We start from the raw sequence: 17,993 nt of genomic DNA, 5'->3' as shown, positions 1-17,993 counted from the left end.
CAATTTGTTTGGCTGCACTGTAAACATAAACATACAATATGCTGTATTTCTGACAAAGTAGCTACTTAATGAGTGTTTGCTGCCTCTTGAATTCTGCGACCTGTAGTAATCATCCACGCTTGCTGGTACCAAGGTAACCACATGTGTTGCCAAATCCACCAGGACTACAATCTTAAAGGTTACAACTTTAAAATGTGTCGTATGTGCTGGCCTTACTCGTCTTTTCGTTAAGGTCCAAGTAGTCGTTGTTTGCGCATGCCAGTTCTCTCATGATCTGTCCATCATCGTCATTCTTGGCAAGCCAGCGGTCACAGGAGAAACGAAATGTTTTGTCCATAATATCATCCTTCACATCGATATAATCCAAGTGCCATCCTGGAGCAGGACCTGGGAGGGATGTGGATCAGGAAACCAAAAAGACACCAAGTAAAAATGTTGTCAAGGATAATGAAACAGTAAGGTGGAGGGTGGGGGTGTGGCCTTGAACAACTGCCGCTTTGCTCGTTTAAAAGCCATGATGTCTCTCTCTCATGGGTGGGCCAAATTCTCTGGGCGGGCATAGCAGAGAAAGGGGAAGTAACATTTCCCCTTATGACCTCATAAGGGGCAATATTCCAGATCGGCCCATCTGAGATTTTCTCAAAGGCAGAGCAGGATACCCAGGGCTCAGTTTATACCTATCGCCATTTCTATCCACTGGCAGACCATAGGCAGGCGGGGGGGGGACTCATATTAATGTTAAAAAACTTCATTCAGTGAAACTGTCATGCCAAGGGACCTTTAAGCAAACTTCATTTATACAGCACTTTTTACAATGCCAGTGATAAAGTGCAGATTTAATCGGCAAATCAGAGCAACTGATTATCTCAGGGCTGACCTGAATTGTCGTGCCAGACTCGCACTTTGGAGAGCTCTCCCATGCTGAGGACATCCGAGAAGCGAAATGTGTCCACCTGCTTGCGCTCAAACTTGTTAGACTTGTTGCACTCTTTTAATGCCAGCGTCCCTGTGTCTCCATTCTCTCCGAAAATGATGATCCACACGTTGGCATCAGTGCCCGCCCCTGAAAAGACAAGAGAGAGTCATCCATTTAGAAAAATGAATCAGAATTTCTGCTTTCCAAGAACAAAACATGTTGAAGAACAAAGTGACAAATTGTGAGCTTGGCAAACTGTATTAGCATCTGAATCCGCACAGTATAGTTTTGTTTAAACTATATCATTGTAATGATATTTCTAATTGTAGCTTTTATATTATTTTAAATTATTAGAATAACAAATGTAATGTTAACTACATAAAATGCACTAGATATTATACATTTATAAGGGCTTGCAAATTGTTGTAGATCCTTTAAACTGCAAAACTAATACAGGGATTTCTTGAATTGCCAATAAATACTGAGATTGCAAAGCCCTGAGGAAACTGATCTGCTAACAACCAGCCACACTATGCAAAGAGTAACAGCAGAGAATGCTGCATGACTCAGACAGCACATCTATAATTCTTCTGTGCTTTATTGTTTCATTACAGTGGGTTAGACACTAAGTGAATGTGTATTAGACGATGGAGAGCCCAAACCTTGCTCGGTCTGCAGCACTTTTTCTAATTCTTCACCTGTCCATTCACTGAATTAGAAATCTGATATCTTTTCAGAGCCCTTTAGTTTCAATGAGCCATAATAGAAATGAAAAATAAATTTAGATTCTAAGAATTGCATTTTATGTTTCGGTTTCTTTAAATGATTATTATTTTCATACAAGGTATACGAAAATATTCCTCTTTACACTATAGATGGGGAGACCATTACCTTATGCAGAAGAGCATTGCCTATGTAGTGTGTGTGTGTGTGTGTGTGTGTGTGTGTGTGTGTGTGTGTGTGTCTATCAGCCTGGCACATTATTCCTCCCAGAGCCTCAGTGGTGGTGCAGGGCTACATCTTAGCTTCCAGTAACAGCCAAGGGCAGAGATCAGTCCTTTGAAGTCGGCTCAGACTTCTCGCCACACTATCGTATTGATCAGCAGCACTACTGAGCTATAGAAAAGTACTGCATGAAGAAAAGTGGGAGCAAAGCCGTGTGTGGGTTTTTTGAAGAGGATATCTTTCATTACCATGTTGGAGTCAAACATCAATTATGGGAGCTTTGTAACATGTCCATGAACTCGGCCTTGAGCTTTGGATAGTGATTGAAAAAATGAGATTACAGACATAAATATCTTCTCCAAGGTTGTAGCGTTAATTTGGCTTTACAGGGTGAGGAGTTCACTCATCTGAGAAATATCAAGCCACCATCCACTTTCAACTTAGCCATTTGGCTGTACCTGTAGGTTATCCTTTACTGCCTTAGAAAGAAAACAATCACGAGAGGTGATGGCAAGGTGGACCCAGGACGTGACTTGACAGATGAAAATCCGACATTTGAGTCCTTCGAGATCCCCCATGAAGAGCTGGATGATGTTCCTGATGAAAGAGGGTGTTTGAGCTGCTCTGATCACTCTGAGCATCCCTGGATGACCTGACGCTGACCCAGAGATTTAAGGATGGATATATGGATGGACGGAGTCAATAGCCCACATTTATGAAACGTGCGTACAACCTAAAACAGGAATAGGATGGGCGTACGCCTATTCCTACGCAAAGCAAGGCGTTTATCAATTAGAATGTGAGCGTAGGCTACGATAAAATCTCACAGTGCACACGTACACGCAGGGCCATGGTGAAACGCTCCGGATTGATTAAGGGCACATGGCTCTGTCTTACATCAGCGGGGGGGACCCTACTATATATGCCAGAAAAAGTCTGCAACATTGTTTTAGCCTGTGGGGTTCTGCACAACATTGCGCAGGAAAACAGGATGCCATAAATGTAGTGATGGCGCCAGATGACCCGATTTCCAGAGAACAGTGTCACATTCGTACAGCCACCAGAGACCGGATATTATTCCTTGCTTTTAAAAGGTATTATTTATTAAAGGTGTAATGTTTGGCAATAATATTCAATACAGGAAACATGACGATGCACAACAATTTTTATGTATTCTTCAGGTTTTCATTTGTCTTTTAAAATGTTATTAATGGCCACAAAATGAACGATTTCTTTCAGCCATTGACCGACATATTTCGGCTTGTTTGACATGCGCTCTCCGTCACAAAAAAACATGTGTAAAATAAAGAAGCGCTGCATAAGCTTTGCTACTGTGTGTTTATTTAAATTGGTACACCTACATGTAGGCCTAAGAGAATGCAATATAAGCCTGTTTATTACTATTAGGACTGTAGGATATATGTCAAAGATGTAAAAATTAAATAAACTTCAGCTGGAGTCAAATTTACTCTGGCACAATGTTTACCACATTAGTGATCCATTATGCATTCTTTATACAGCCTTCAATTCCAGTTTTTAGGCTGCCAAGTAGGACACACGTTACTGCAAATGATCCTGAGATGTCAGCGTTTCAATCTCCACCTCTGAAAAGAGCCGATTCTGAGCCGGATTACTCCTCGCCACGTCCTAAATTGTAGCGGTATCAAAACCGAGAATATGTTGGGGCGTGATATTTAAATTACAATTGTTTCCAGCCATTGCATGTATCAATGTATGAGCATTCGTACACTCTGATGGGTGTAATAAGAACGTTCCATGAATCACACATGTAGCCTGTTGTTAGATGATTTCTGCACTCATATCTACGCTGCCTTCTACGTTAGTTTGATGAATGAGGGTCAGTATGTCTATTACGTGCCCACTGTCCCACAGGTGTGATACAAATGATAACGTTAAAAGGTGTTTCCCAAAGATAAATCCTTGGCCCCCTTCTTATTTTGGTGTAAATGTTAAAATGTATTTAATCTGATATTACTGAAACCCTTTAGGGGAGTGGTTTCCAACTTGGGGGTCAGGACCCTCCAAGGGGTCCACTAGATAATGAACAATACTATAGTTAAGCAGAAAATATTTCCTGCACAAATTTCTTTTCTAAACTTAGATTTTTGCTTATGAATTAACTCATCTTCAAACTGTTAAAAACTCTTTAAATTAAACTAAACAACAAGCGTTAACATAGGCAACCTGTAATGATGAGTCACAAGTAGATTAGAACCAATGGTTTACAGTCTGTCAGATGTAAGCATAGAAGTACATAAAACATATCCCAAGTTTCACACACATGTACTTGTTTTCTCAGGGAAAGTGAAAGAAAAAGCTAATTCTCCGACTGCAACAGGACAGATCACATTCATGGTTTTTTATAGGACAACCTGATAAACTTAAATTTTCATGATCACGCTGACAGCAGCCAGCATGTGTTAAGGACTTACCTGCATTATCACTGGTCTTGACCTGGACTATATAGGTGGTAGGCTCCACCATCATCTCCTCGTTCACTACAGCAGCCATCTCACAGATCATGGTTCTCTTGGGTCCACGGGTCCTTGAAAGCCACTCCTCATAGGTGAACAAAGACACCTCCTCTGTGGCCAGGTTACGCATGACCACCTGGATGCACAGAGTTAGCGCTTTAAATGTAATGTCATTCAGAATACTAATATTACTTCTTTTTTTTTAATGATCCATTGTCACAGTCAAAGCAAAATAAACCACTGGAGAATTAAAGTGTAATAAAAAGTATGACACCAGAAGTGTATGAATGCACACTTTTTCTAACATAGATTTAACAATCAAAGGTATTGTTATTATGATGAGTTGCAAAGATTAAGCCATGTCAGCATTTGTGGAATAAATATGCATCCATTCCCAACATATTAATCATAATCAGAATATTTAATCAGTACCAGAAAGACACCTTTAACCATTAATATGTGCAAGAGTTTATAGCCACGCAAACGGGTCTGTGAAGTTGTACTTAAGCAAAATGGAGCTTTGAGCTAAATGCTTACATGCTCACAATGTCTTGCTATTGTTCTGATTTTCAGCAGGTATATTTCCCACGTTCACCAACTTACTTTGGTAATGCTACTAATTAGCCCTATAGTACACCTAGGGCTGATAAAAATGTAATTTGTCATAAGCCAAAGTATTAAACAAATTAAAATTTTGACTTGATGATGGGGCTAGAATAAACAATCAACCATATGTCTGCTTTAATGGTAATCCAACAATTGTGAACCTCATGAGGATCACCAAAAAGACAGTCTGATTATTTTTTGGGCACCATGAATGTATTAAATAGTGAGGTATTTCAATCTGTGGACCAACATCCCTAGAGCCATGCCACTAGCTGGATAAAAACATGATCATATAAATAAGTGTCATACATATTTATATTATGGACATTAATGTGTTAGCAGTGTGAACACAAACCCTGCCTCTACCAGGATGACTGACAACTAGTCCTGGGGAACATTTCATTACTAGACAAAAACTCAGCTCAGGCAGCCACACTCATAGCTCTACACTCTGCATATTTATTTGAGCAGATTACCATGCTGACAGTCCGCCTGGTGCACTGTTGTGTCCATTTTAATACATAGACCTAACAATTCATAAAGGCAGCATATCCTCTTGTGATGCTGAACACACAAGGCTCGGTGCAGGGTCAAGTCAAGGAGATGTTTGCAGTCGCTATGTCCCAGGCACTGACAGACAGGGCTTGGTATTGTTCCTGACTGCTCTGCTGCTCTGCAGGCATGGTGCCTTTACCAGAGAAGACATTTGCATAGGAAATGTGTTCTGTTTCATCAATGCTTTTGGCCGGAGACATCAGACTGAATTTGTAGGTGAGCAGTGATGTTGTCCTCACAGGGTCAGCCAAAGAGAAAAAGTACTGAACCATTTTGGGAAACTATGTATATTAATGCAGTCTATTATATTGCTGGACTAAGCATTACAAATTGGAGATTTGTTTCACAAAAACATACTAAAAGTCACACTAAAGGAAATTTAAAGTGAAATGTTTTCTCTCTTTACTGAATACAGAAAGAACACACATCGCTCATTACTGTGTGTGTGTGTGTGTGTGTGTGTGTGTGTGTGTGTGTGTGTGTGGTGTTGTGTGTGTGGTGTGTGTGTGTGTGTGTGTGTGTGTGTGTGTGTGTGTGTGTGTGCGTGTGTATGTGAATCATTGACCATTCTCCTGCAGGCAGGGATAGATGTGTGTGTGGGTGTGTATTTGTCTCTGTGTTTTGTGATATAATAGATTGAATGATCCTGTGACCTACAGCATACAGTGCCAGCGTAAAAACACAAACCTGTGACTGCTTTGTACTATTGATTTTTGAAGAAGCTTTTACTGTTCTGCTTTTTATGCTCCTGGTTTATGTTTTATGGATGAGATCTGCAGTTTCTTCTTCATAACCAATTAGCCCTTGACAAGATTTAAGGACACATGTGCATGATGCATGGTCATCTTATTCTGAAGATTAAACCTGCGTATTATTGTTATATTGAACGCTCAATTAATCACACACATCACACATTTTTTTCTATTCTAAATGTCCCTTGAATTCTTTTTGTCCCATTATTATTTTCTCATTTTAATGCTCTTATCAACATGGAAAAGTGGATCAGCTTGCTTTGTGCAAATGTTGTTGTTTTTTATTGTAAACAACATTGGCATATAGCCTACTGTGGTGTTCAATTTCACACATAACATCCTCACTTAGAGCAAACAATCTCTCACACAATGTAACACTGTCCAGGATGAAAGGCTGGGGGGGGGGAAGAATTCGCATCAGCTGTGTTCTTGACCATCAAGTGGTATTTCACACTGGACCTGCTGCAATGATAGCTCAGTTCACAACAACACAACACACAGATCCCTTTGGTCTTGTCAGTGGAACCATTTGGCAACTTTTAAAAAGTAAACTTCATTCAGAATCTTATTTGCATCCATTTTGGCGTCTCGTGCTCGCCATCCACTCAAAACTAACGTTACTACTCTTTGGCCAGCTCGCAAGCCCAAACAAGTGTGTGCGGCGTGCTTGTTGTTTTGATTCCGATCTAGCTAGATCAGGTGTGGTGTTTTCTAACGTTATTAGTTTTTGCAACGGCATGTGAAAAAAAAAAAAAAAGTTTGCTAGGCCAAAAAGAATTTTAATCTCGCAATTAAAAAATAATGTGTTTAACTGACAACACTAATATATATTTATTTTTGCTTATTTGCAAAGAACCAAACCACTTGTGGAGAGCTTAAAAAAGACCTGCAATCAACCGGTACTGTAGTCTCAAAGAAAACAGTAAGTAATGCACTCCACCGCCATGGCCTGTATGCACGCTCACCACGCAACACTCCATTGCTTAAAAAAGCTTGTTGAAGCTTGTGAAACACTGGGAGAATGTAGTGGGTCAGATGAGAGAAAAATTTAACTGTTTGGATGCCATAATACACATCATGTTTGGAGGAGAAATGGCACTCCACATCATCCTAAAAACACCATACCAACAGTGAAGTTTGGAGGTGGTAACATGACGGTGTGGGACTGCTTTTCAAAAAATGTTACTAGCAAACTTCACACAATAGAAGGAATGATGAATGGGCAAATTTACCGAGACATCCTTGACAAAAATCTGCTGGCATCTACCAGGATGATGAAGAGGAAACAAGGGTGGGCATTTCAGCAAGACAACGATCCCAAACACACAGCCAAGGCAACTCTCAATTGGTTTCAAAGAAAGAAAATAAAGCTGCCAGAATGGCCCAGCCAATCACTTGACTTAAATCTGATTGAAAATCTATGGAAAGAACTGAAGATCAAGATCATAGAAGAGGCCCACAGGATCTTCAAGATTTGAAGACTGTTTGTTTGAAAGAATGGGCCAAAATCACACCAGAGCAATGCATGCAACTAGTTTCTTCATACAGGAGGAGTCTTGAAGCTGTCATTGCCAACAAAGGCTTTGTACAAAGTGTTAAAAAAATATCAGTAAGCGGGTTCAATACTTTTTCCCCGTCATTTCATATTATTACACATAACTTAATTTCTGAACGTATTTGTTTTGGTTTCTTTGTATGTAGGAATTACTTGGGTTGTTACCAACATCTGATGAAAATTCCATGTCAATAGCACCTTTGGAAATATATTTACTGAGAAAAATTGTGACGTGTTCAATACTTATTTCCCCCTCTGTATGTGTGTGTGTGTTAAAATCAATGTGGCAGAAACTGAGATATTGTCTGTCTTATTCCATGCCTTGTTCTTTCTTGTCAATACCTGGAGCCAACATTACCCACAACAAAACTCAACTGCTGACACATATTCCACATATTAGTAGTGGCTATTGCTGTCTTAAGTTGCTAGCCTCAAGTTAAGATGGGGAGCGGGCTACAGAGGTCTGGTAAGCTTGTTACTTTCTAACTACAAACCTCCAGATTTTTTTTTTAATCTGGAGCCATAAAAGGCTTCATACATTTTTTCCAATATGAAGTAGTCCTCAAGACTTTACACAGACTTGTATGTGTATAGTTATCCTTTAAGATGAGCTGACCTTTTCCAGAAACCAGTCAGGTCGACTCCCTGAGCCATCAATGCGAAGCCTCATTTTCCTCAGTGGAGCAATGTCATCAATCTCCATGTTGAAAGTGTCCTCCTGGCCTCGCTCAAACCTGTTATCCACCACACAGAAGTTCAAAATCTGCAGCATAATGAAACAGTGTCTTTGTTTTATTTGTTTTCTGATGTCATGTTTGGGCTACCTGTCCTCATTCTTCTGCAGCAGCATCTCCTCTGTGCTGCCGTTGGCTCCAAACACAGACATGTAGATCCGGGTGTCTGTTCCTGCATTCTGCACGTCTCCCGTTACTACAGTCACCTCGTAAATAATCTGACAGGAAAATATTAGGTATGATACTTGTTATATTTTCTCCTGTACCCATCTCTCAGAAGCAGTCTTATCTCTAAAACTTAACTAGACAAGGATATGAATTTATCTTGAAGCTAATGAACGATACACCTAAATATATTTTAGCAGGTATGAGGCTGATGTTAATGCTGTAAACTAAACATCCATAAATAATAGTGAATGATAAATGGAAAGCATGTTAGAGTAAAAATAATGGCAGGACAATCCAAAAAGTAGCCAAGATTGCAATGTAGTAACTGTATAATCTTATTGTTTTAAACGTTTATATTTCTCACATAAATACATATGGAGACAGGGAACAAACCAGTCCGACACCCCTTGATAATCAGATATCTTAAAGATACTTGTGTATAATCTTACTTGAAATGTGACTGTGTATAATTTCACCCAATTTATTAATGGGCCACCAAAGTTAAGGGGCTCCATATTTAAAAACGTAATCCTATTTTACGCTTTCAAAACAATCTCAAAACCAACCAGGATGAGCCCTATAACATTTTAATTTTCATAAAACTTATTTTCCAGAGATGTCTAATACCTTCACCAATAAATCAACCTGTAAAGAATTGTTCGTTTAGCTGAACATACAACAGGCGGAGCCCTACCCTACCTAAAACATTTTTACACAAGGTGCTGCAAGAAAAAGGCTAGGAGACTCACTAAGGATCTAGACCAACCACTGTTTTTTATGCATAAATTGAAGGAACTGAAAGATTTTCCAATTTGTATTTCTTATATGATTTCACATGACAAATGAATTGATTGAATACATCCATTTGTTGTGAATTATTGTGAAGATTCTAGTGTTATAGTAGCACAATGAGTAGCATCTTCAATTCTTTCAATAAATCAAATGTTTATGCGTCCTGCATCTTGTTCAAAAAAAGACGAGAAACTAAAGTTACTCTCCCCATCTCAGATGTATCTGAATATTTGTAACAGGTTGGATGGTGTTGTTTAATGAACTCAAAAATGTCTTCTAAAATTTATTTGAAATTCCATCTAAACCAAGACATTGACCAAATAAATGTACTGTTTGGAAATTAATGTTGATTATGATTCCGAGGGGCAACGGCGTTGGTACAATTGGATAGGATTTTAAACCTTGCACCATTTTTCTTAAAGTAAATAGCTCCACTGTTTCATTTAGTGACAGTATAATGGAAATGGACTCATTATCACTAGTCCACTGCGGTAATTTGATTTATATGTGATTATGTTTAACAACCACTTGCTCAAATTTACATACCTGTTGGGAGATAGAAATGGCCTCTGCATCCAGCACATTGAATACTCTAGCAGTCAAACCATCTCCTCGATCTTTGGCCAGCCAGCACTTGCAAGCAAAGATATATTTGACCCCTTTGGTTGGCACAGCAACAGACAGCTCATCAACCAGCCAGCAGCTCTCCGGAGTGGCCCCATCATGACCGAGCTGCAGGGAGGTCGAGAAACAATCACTTCTCACAACGTGGGGGTATTTTTCTGCATGTTCATGTGTGTGCGTGCGTGTGTGTGGATGCATGAGAGTGCACGATCATCAGTGAAATTCTAAAAGCTTCCCCCCTCCCTCACCTCAACCTTTTTGATCTCCCCCACATCAGAACCGTGGGACTGAAAGCTCTCCAGAGAGCCGGCCTCAAAGCCCTTCCTCTCGTCCGGCAGATCCAGCCACAACCTCTCTGTGTGGGTGTGATTGCCCCCAATAATGATCACATAAGCCCTGCTGGTGGTGCTTGCATCCCGCTCCAGCCCAGTACAGATGGTGATGTGGTATGGTATGACTGCACAGGAAGGGCACAGCACTTATTCATTCGTGACAGAAAGAGATTATATAAAGATGTCTGTGTTAGAATATTAGTGACAAACTTACACAGAGCAAAAAAGAAAATGTACTTACTCGGGAGCTCAATTTCTTCTTCCTCCTTCTTCTTCTTGCTCTTTTTGTTCATGTTACTGTCAACACTCTTTACTGTTGGGTTTGAGTTCTTCTTTTTATTGTTTAGACTCTCTCTGACTCCTTCATAACCCTAAAAGAACACAACACACATAGCGTTGCAGACAAACACACCAACAGACAAATGCTAAGATCTATAGGAACACAAAGTCTATGTGGGTTTAATAGAGCCTTGTGAATATATAAACTCCACACATAGGGTGGCTGTAAAATGCTTGTCTTGTTCAAATGTCATTTTTCAATGCTGTGAGCACACCAACAAAATTCTGTCTTTTTGTAATTTTGGGTAAACTGACCCAAAAGGTGCCTTACTACTTGTGTTCTTCTTTCAACTATGTAAAGGATAATGTAGCGCAAGGTGCTCATTACCCCGACAGGGTGAGGCAGGTCTAAAAATTGGCTTCAACGGTCTGTTATAAAAAATTAGCAGACCACAGAATGCCGTTGGATTTAACAAAGTTGTGTAATAATGTGTTTTACTATCTCTAGCTCCGACACACTGTCACACACTGATGTCTTTCATGCTACCTTAACATAGAAGACTCTCTCAATGCGTCGGTCCTCCCTCTTCCTGGACAGCCAACGTTCACATAAAAAGAGAAACACCTCTTCCGTATCCTCGTCAACTACCTCCACCTGGTCCAAGTACCAGTCCGAACACATCATGCTGTTATCGTGCCTAATTTTTATCTTGAAAACCTGTCCGAGGTCGACGGCCTCAATAGTGAACTTATCCACCTGGGGAGATAAAACGTGATCATTGGTGAAATATTAACACAAGTACAATCATGCCGTTTGTACTTTTGTTGTAATATTTGCTGTAATTCAGTTTTCTTTTGTAAATTTGCTCATTGTGTCAAGCTTATTTGTCTATCCTCACTTCAGTGGATAATACACAAAATGCTTCCTTACAGATCCCCGTTCAAACTTGTTGCTGTTTGTCTCCGACTTGCTGAGTTTCCTCTCCCCGGTGTCCCCGATGTCTCCGTAAATCGTGAGAAAGACGTTGGCATCAGTGCCGGCTCCATTCACATCACCTGTCATCACTGACACGTTGTATGTGTGAGCTGTAGTAGGACAATGATCACAGATAAACGGTTTGAGTGCAATTGGCAGAAAATAAAGTGAAAAGTAAGCCATTTTCTATTGCTGTTTGATGCCACTGTCATAACAGAGACTCAGTCAGTGATTAGGAAAGACATGAAGGGAAAGTATCTTTCTGAACTAATGCTTAGAAAGGTGGGGACCAGACACAACCAAGACAGGAAAACAAATCCTCTCCTTGACATACTCTCTAGGGCATCTTCCACCTCGACTTCGGTGACTTTCAGGCTTCCGTCTCGTGAAAGTTTTTCAGTGATGATGTCAGAGGGCACCAGCTCTCTCACTGTCTCACCATCATCCTCTGACTTGGCGAGCCAGCGCTCACATGGGAATATGATGGTCTCTGAACCCTAAATAGAGAGAGAGAGTAGGCACAGGGCTAAAACAATGTCTCAGAGAGGAATCATTGAACACATTGTATGGTCTTAGTCCACAGTGCTGGATTAACTTCATGTGTCTGAGAGGAGAACATCGCCACCTGCTGACCAAAAATAGCATTTGTGTGTTACCAGTAGACATGAGTAGTAAGATGTTGGAAAATGTAAATCCTCTGCAACAAATTTATGAGATGTTTGTTAAGCATAAAGGTGCAAGTACTGAAATCTATATCAGTGTTTTTTTGAGGCACATGTACTTTCATGTGCACTCAATGCTACGTTATACTAAAGTATAAAAGTATAAAGTACTCAATGCTACTCCATTACTAGAGCCAAGCAGATTCACAAATATTAAACTTTTTACTTCCCTACTTTTATTAAAAGATGATTCCATACAAAACATATGATCATCTTATAAAATATGATGGATTGTTCCAACAGTATATAAAGTATGTAAAATAGCTCCACCCAGGCGCCCGTTGGTAGAGTAGTTTAACTCCGACCTGCAGACCTTTGCTGCATGTCATTCCCCCCCCATTCATGTCTTCAGTTGTCCTGTCGAATAAAGGCCTAAAAATATCCAAACAATAATATGTATATATACATACATAAAATAGCTCCACCTTGACCTACTTCAACCGTAAAATGCTACATACATATTACTGCATCAGTACTAATCATTCAACAATATAATATATACATACATAATGTATATATAATATATAACAGACTATGGGCACTTTTGACACTTTAAGGACACTTAGCTAAAACATACATTAATGCAAGTTGCATTTTCATCGTAGGGGTTTTACTTAAGAGTATTTTTTTATTTTGCAGTACTGCAACGTAAGTAAAGGAGTTGTCTTTTGTAGGCAGTACCTTTCCCTTCCTGAGCAGACGTCTGATCTCCACTCTGTCCAGATGCCAGCCTGGGTTGACCCCGCGGTTGTCATGGCCAATCCGGATCTTTTCAATTAAATCCCCCACATCTTCAAGCTGCACAGAGAGCAGAAAACACTAAACTAACACCGTATTTGGTATTATTTTACAACATTAAAAGACACTGATGGCCTTGGTGTACTGTACTGCCCTTGTCAACCACGCTTAATAAATGCACCTATTCTTATTAATCTATTTATGACTATACATATTACATGTACAGGTACCTCAACAATAAACATGTCCTCAGCTCCTCTCTCAAAGTACATTAGTCTCTCCCTCTTGTTGACACACAGAGACTTCTGCTGGGTGCAAACTGCGTTTCGCCCGTACAGGACAATGAAGACATCTGCATCTGTGCCGGCTCCAAACACGTCACTCGTGAAGATTTTAATTTCATAAGGAACAACTACAAAATGAAAACACATTCAAACATAACCAACGTTGTGCATCAAATGACAAATATCTTAATTTTTGTAAGAGTGATATAGACTGTCATGCAATCACTATTTACATGGTGTGTAAAGTTCAGTCTGAAGAGAATTTGGGAAAAGGTCCCTGACAATGGCCCCGTCATCCTCCCCTTTATCCAACCAACGGCCGCAGGGGAAGCGCAGTTTCTGTCCAAGAGACGGGGCATCAATCTCCACCCAGTCAAGGAACCAGCCTGCTGATCCGCCACCTTAAACATTAACACAAATTATTGTCATTGCGCATGTGGACAAATTTTGCATTATTCACTGCACAGGCAGGGAGTCCATCCTACTGTACCACAGTTGTCGTGTCCAACCCGCAGCTTCTTCAGTGGTCCAATGTCCACCGCTTCCACAATAAACTCGTCGATCATACCCCGCTCAAACTTATTCCTATGAGTCTTTGAAGCCTTCAGGTTAATTATCCCTGTAGATGTGCGCACATCATAGAGTAATTTAATCATTACAAGATATAACTTTTTTACAGATATAATTTCTGTATGACAGTTGGAAGTATTACCTGTGTCATCCTTGGTGCCGTACAGGATCAAAAAGACATTAGCATCAGTTCCTGCATACTTTTTGTCACCAGTTTTTATCCTCACTGTGTATGTAGTTGACATGGCTGTAATAATAAGAAACCAGCAAATCACAAATGAAATATTACGCAGTCTTGTGGTTATTATTCATATTCAATAACAAAAAAAATGGTTCAATGTCTTCACCAGAGGTCACTTTGATTCTTCACTCTCTTTTTGAGGGCAGCCATAATGTTGCGCTTACCTTTCTGTTCCAGACCAAGTGTGGCCTCAGAGTCTTCCTCATCATCATCATCCCCTCTCTTCATAAAGGCTTCGTCCACAGGAACGAGCTCCCTGGCAAGCTGTCCATCATCCTCATCAGTAGCCAGCCAGCGTTTACAAGGGAAAAAGTACCTAAAACACCATATATAATATATATGTAATTTTTGCAGTGTGCAGTTTGCATAGTATCAATACAATAATCTCTGTTTAGGACTGTCAAATGTCCCTGTGTCCAGGAATACCCAAAGAAAAAGTCTCCACACTTTACCAGAATATTTCGGAGTAACACTTCACGCCACACGGTGGAGCTCTACAGACATTTTATGTGCAACGTTTCTGCCTGCTATGTAGGATGATGCTGTTTTGTGAAACCTGTGGCAATGATTTGGTGTCTAGAATGACTCAGCGAGGTGTATCATTTCTTATCTATTAAATGATTGATTAACCATTTTTGTAATTAATTGGTTGAATTATTCAAGGGATTTGTGTGAAGTTGCAGTTGCACATCTAAATTAAAGTGCTGATAGACCTCTGCTCTCTTTCTACCGTCATCATAACTTACGTGGTGTCATCTTTGTTGTCTACAATTTCCACTCTGTCCAGAAACCAGCCGGCACTGGCCTGACTGTTGTCATGTCGAATCCTCAGCTTCTTCAGGATCCCTAAGTCGACCGCTGTGATGTTGAAAATGTCTTCCTAGTTCACGCGCAAACAAACCAGTGACAAAGGGTCAAGAAAAGTCACAAGTCTCAGTTTAACAGTCCATGAGTACCTCATTACATATTTATTTGATCTGTATTTAACCTGCATGGCTCCTTAGATCCACCATTTGTTTGACAATTGAGGCTTATCCAGGAAAACAGTACCAAAGGTAACAATCACGACCATGCAGAACACAGCGGATCAAACACTAAATCTTACACATTATGTATAACAATTATGTATAACAATGGAAGAATGAAGTCTCTGTTTTCCCCAAACCACTGTTTATGCTAAGCTAAGTGTCTCCTGACTCTAGCCTCATATTTAACAAACAAACATTTCCCTAGATGTCAGGATATTTCTTTTGCACTAAAATATTAATATTAACACTCAGATTATCACATAAAAAGAGCACATCCAGAACTGACAGAATACAGAGAAATCTTACCTGGCCTTTCTCAAATTTGTTCAGGTTGTTTGCCTTCCTGAGCTGTCGCTCCCCAGTGTCGCCAATCTCTCCATAGATGTTTATGTAAACATTAGCATCAGTCCCTGCTCCCCACATTGTCCCAGTGAACACATGAACCTCATATGAGTTAACTGAAAGGAAAAACAGTTAGACACATTTAGAAAGTTAGAAAGTGCTTGATCATGAGTGACATTTTAACTAGAGGTGCTCAAGATTCGATTTAAAAACGATTCTCAATTAAAAAACATGACAGTATGTAAATGTAGTTACTTTTCCCATGTGATAGTATGCACTTCATTACAAAACAAAAATAAATAATAAAAAAAATTAAGTTAAAATTAAAAAAAAATGTTTTGTGAATTCTATGAATTGATTTTGAAATCTGTAGAGCTTGAATTGCGATATTAATGTGAATCGATTTTTTTGCACATCCCTAATTTTGATGATGCACCTGATGAAATATGCCTTGTTGGAGCCATTTTTCAGATCTTCCTTATTTGATTTCTAATTATGCTTAGACATCATGCATTTTTCATTGTGTATTATGATGATAATGAATTGGAATGTCTGTTTACATTTAGTTATTTTGCTTCTCATCGCTATTATTATGATAATTGATGTGTGAAAGCCGATTAGATGATGTGATATGGAGATGTGGTGAACAGGTGTTCGGGTTTAGCGGAAGAGCAAACAATTTTCAACCACATGAACACAAAATCTGCATACTTTTGCTTGAAGTTTATTGATTTATTAATGTTTTCTTTCTTTTGCTTTAATAAACGGATGAACTGTGATGCTAAGAAGTACAGAATGTGCGTTGATTATCAGACTGCTCCCTACATGCCTAATTCAACATTAATTAAAAATGTCACAAAAAAAACATACAGTCTAGCTTTTGGAAGCAAATAACAATGGGTCAACACATTACATGTATGTTCTACTTACCTTCCAGGTCTTCACTGTCCTCAGTCAGCAGCTCGACCACAATCTCCCCATCCTCCTCATCCCTGGCCAGCCAGCGGTTACAGGGGAAAGCAAATACCTCCACCACTTCCTGCAGCTCCTCAACCATCTCCACCTCCTCCTCTTCTTCTTTCTTCTTCTTTTTCTTGTCCTTCTTCTTGTCTTTCTTGGTTTCCTCCTTTTTCACCTCAACCAGCACCATAGCCATCGTCAGCCGCTTTATGTCTACCGTCTCCAGGAACCAGCCATCTCCGATACCCTTCCCATCATGGTAGATACGTATCTTGTAGATCTTACCGACATCCTGAGCCTCAATCTGGGTTGTAGGCAGGGTTCAAAATTAGCACCATCTGCCAGCCAAATGCTGGGAAAATATGCAATTGGTTGGTAGATGTGCTTAACTCACCAGCCAAAAAAAAACAATGTTAGTTTATTGAGTGGCTGGTAAAATTTGAACATTCACTAGCCGTTTAGTTTTGAACCCTGGTTGTAGGTATCAAACAGTGGTCAAACCAGGAACTTAAATCTCCTACATACATTTAAAAAGCATGTCACAGGCTTTATACAGACCCTGAAGATCTCAGTGGTGCCACGTTCAAAATTGTTGGAGCGACTCTTGAGAGTGATAACTTCAGTTTTTCCTTCATCTCCGTAGATCTGACAGAAGACATTGGCATTGGTGCCACCTGCACGCACATCCCCTGTGACCACTGTTATTTCATAGTTGATCACTGACAGGAGGAAAGATTATGTAGAGCAGAGCAATACACCTCAATTCATAATGTTCATGAACTAATGTTAGTGTTTTTTTTTAAATTAGAAATTTTGATTATAGAGTGCTGTAATGTTATGTAAGTAATGTTATTTACATTTTTCGATGTCCAAAATCTCACTGGGATAGATCTCAACCTCCACTTTCCCGTCAGCCTCGTCTTTGCAGAGCCAGCGGTGGCTTGGGAACATGTACTGCATTCCATGAACTGGCACAGAGATCTGCACACTGTCCAGAAACCAGCCAGCCCGCAAGCCCTCATTAGTGTGACCAATCAGGAGACGGTTGATCTGTAAACACAGAAGACATAAGAGGATAAAATAAAATTAGTAAACACTAGGGATGTAACGATACACCAAACCCAGGGTTCGGTTCGTATCCCAATTTTTAACCTACGATTCAATACAAACCTTGATTGGGGTTCTTAATAATTAATACAACTTTTCTGCCACGTGGCATCGTTTTATCATTGATTTCATTCCATTTTGCAACACAGTAATACAACAGAGACCTTATTTATTGATACTGATTGATTTCAATGTTGATCGATCCAACACCAACAATTCTTTTGTACCTTAAAATAATGTATGTTTCCAAAATTGTTTCAGTGGTTCATTAA

At 39.7% G+C, this 17,993-nt stretch overlaps 1 protein-coding gene across 4 annotated transcripts in view; it reads right to left on the bottom strand.

Moving 5' to 3' along the window:
* The window catches only part of loxhd1a (lipoxygenase homology PLAT domains 1a), a 34,496-nt gene that overhangs the window by 2,016 nt on the left and 14,487 nt on the right, over nt 1-17,993 (bottom strand). For 3 of the 4 annotated variants that reach the window (XM_032539836.1, XM_032539838.1, XM_032539837.1), the window contains 22 exons: nt 17,472-17,664; nt 17,173-17,333; nt 16,585-16,918; nt 15,619-15,770; nt 15,031-15,164; nt 14,449-14,600; nt 14,186-14,290; nt 13,964-14,092; nt 13,707-13,874; nt 13,420-13,601; nt 13,133-13,249; nt 12,064-12,226; nt 11,685-11,839; nt 11,301-11,510; nt 10,716-10,845; nt 10,391-10,599; nt 10,065-10,250; nt 8,649-8,776; nt 8,441-8,558; nt 4,315-4,492; nt 878-1,063; nt 217-387 (listed from right to left, as the gene is read on the bottom strand). In XM_032539836.1, coding sequence (XP_032395727.1) covers nt 217-387; nt 878-1,063; nt 4,315-4,492; nt 8,441-8,558; nt 8,649-8,776; nt 10,065-10,250; nt 10,391-10,599; nt 10,716-10,845; nt 11,301-11,510; nt 11,685-11,839; nt 12,064-12,226; nt 13,133-13,249; nt 13,420-13,601; nt 13,707-13,874; nt 13,964-14,092; nt 14,186-14,290; nt 14,449-14,600; nt 15,031-15,164; nt 15,619-15,770; nt 16,585-16,918; nt 17,173-17,333; nt 17,472-17,664 — 3,661 coding nt within the window. Of the gene's footprint in view, nt 1-216; nt 388-877; nt 1,064-4,314; nt 4,493-8,440; nt 8,559-8,648; nt 8,777-10,064; nt 10,251-10,390; nt 10,600-10,715; nt 10,846-11,300; nt 11,511-11,684; nt 11,840-12,063; nt 12,227-13,132; nt 13,250-13,419; nt 13,602-13,706; nt 13,875-13,963; nt 14,093-14,185; nt 14,291-14,448; nt 14,601-15,030; nt 15,165-15,618; nt 15,771-16,584; nt 16,919-17,172; nt 17,334-17,471; nt 17,665-17,993 lie in introns of those variants that run through there. The other variant, XR_004335672.1, reaches the window with a different exon arrangement.

The sequence above is a fragment of the Etheostoma spectabile genome, chromosome 16 (genome assembly GCF_008692095.1).
Source record: "Etheostoma spectabile isolate EspeVRDwgs_2016 chromosome 16, UIUC_Espe_1.0, whole genome shotgun sequence".
NCBI classification, from domain to species: Eukaryota; Metazoa; Chordata; class Actinopteri; order Perciformes; family Percidae; genus Etheostoma; species Etheostoma spectabile.
Note: the sequence above shows the minus strand (reverse complement) of the source record. Positions and strands in the feature narration are given on the sequence as shown.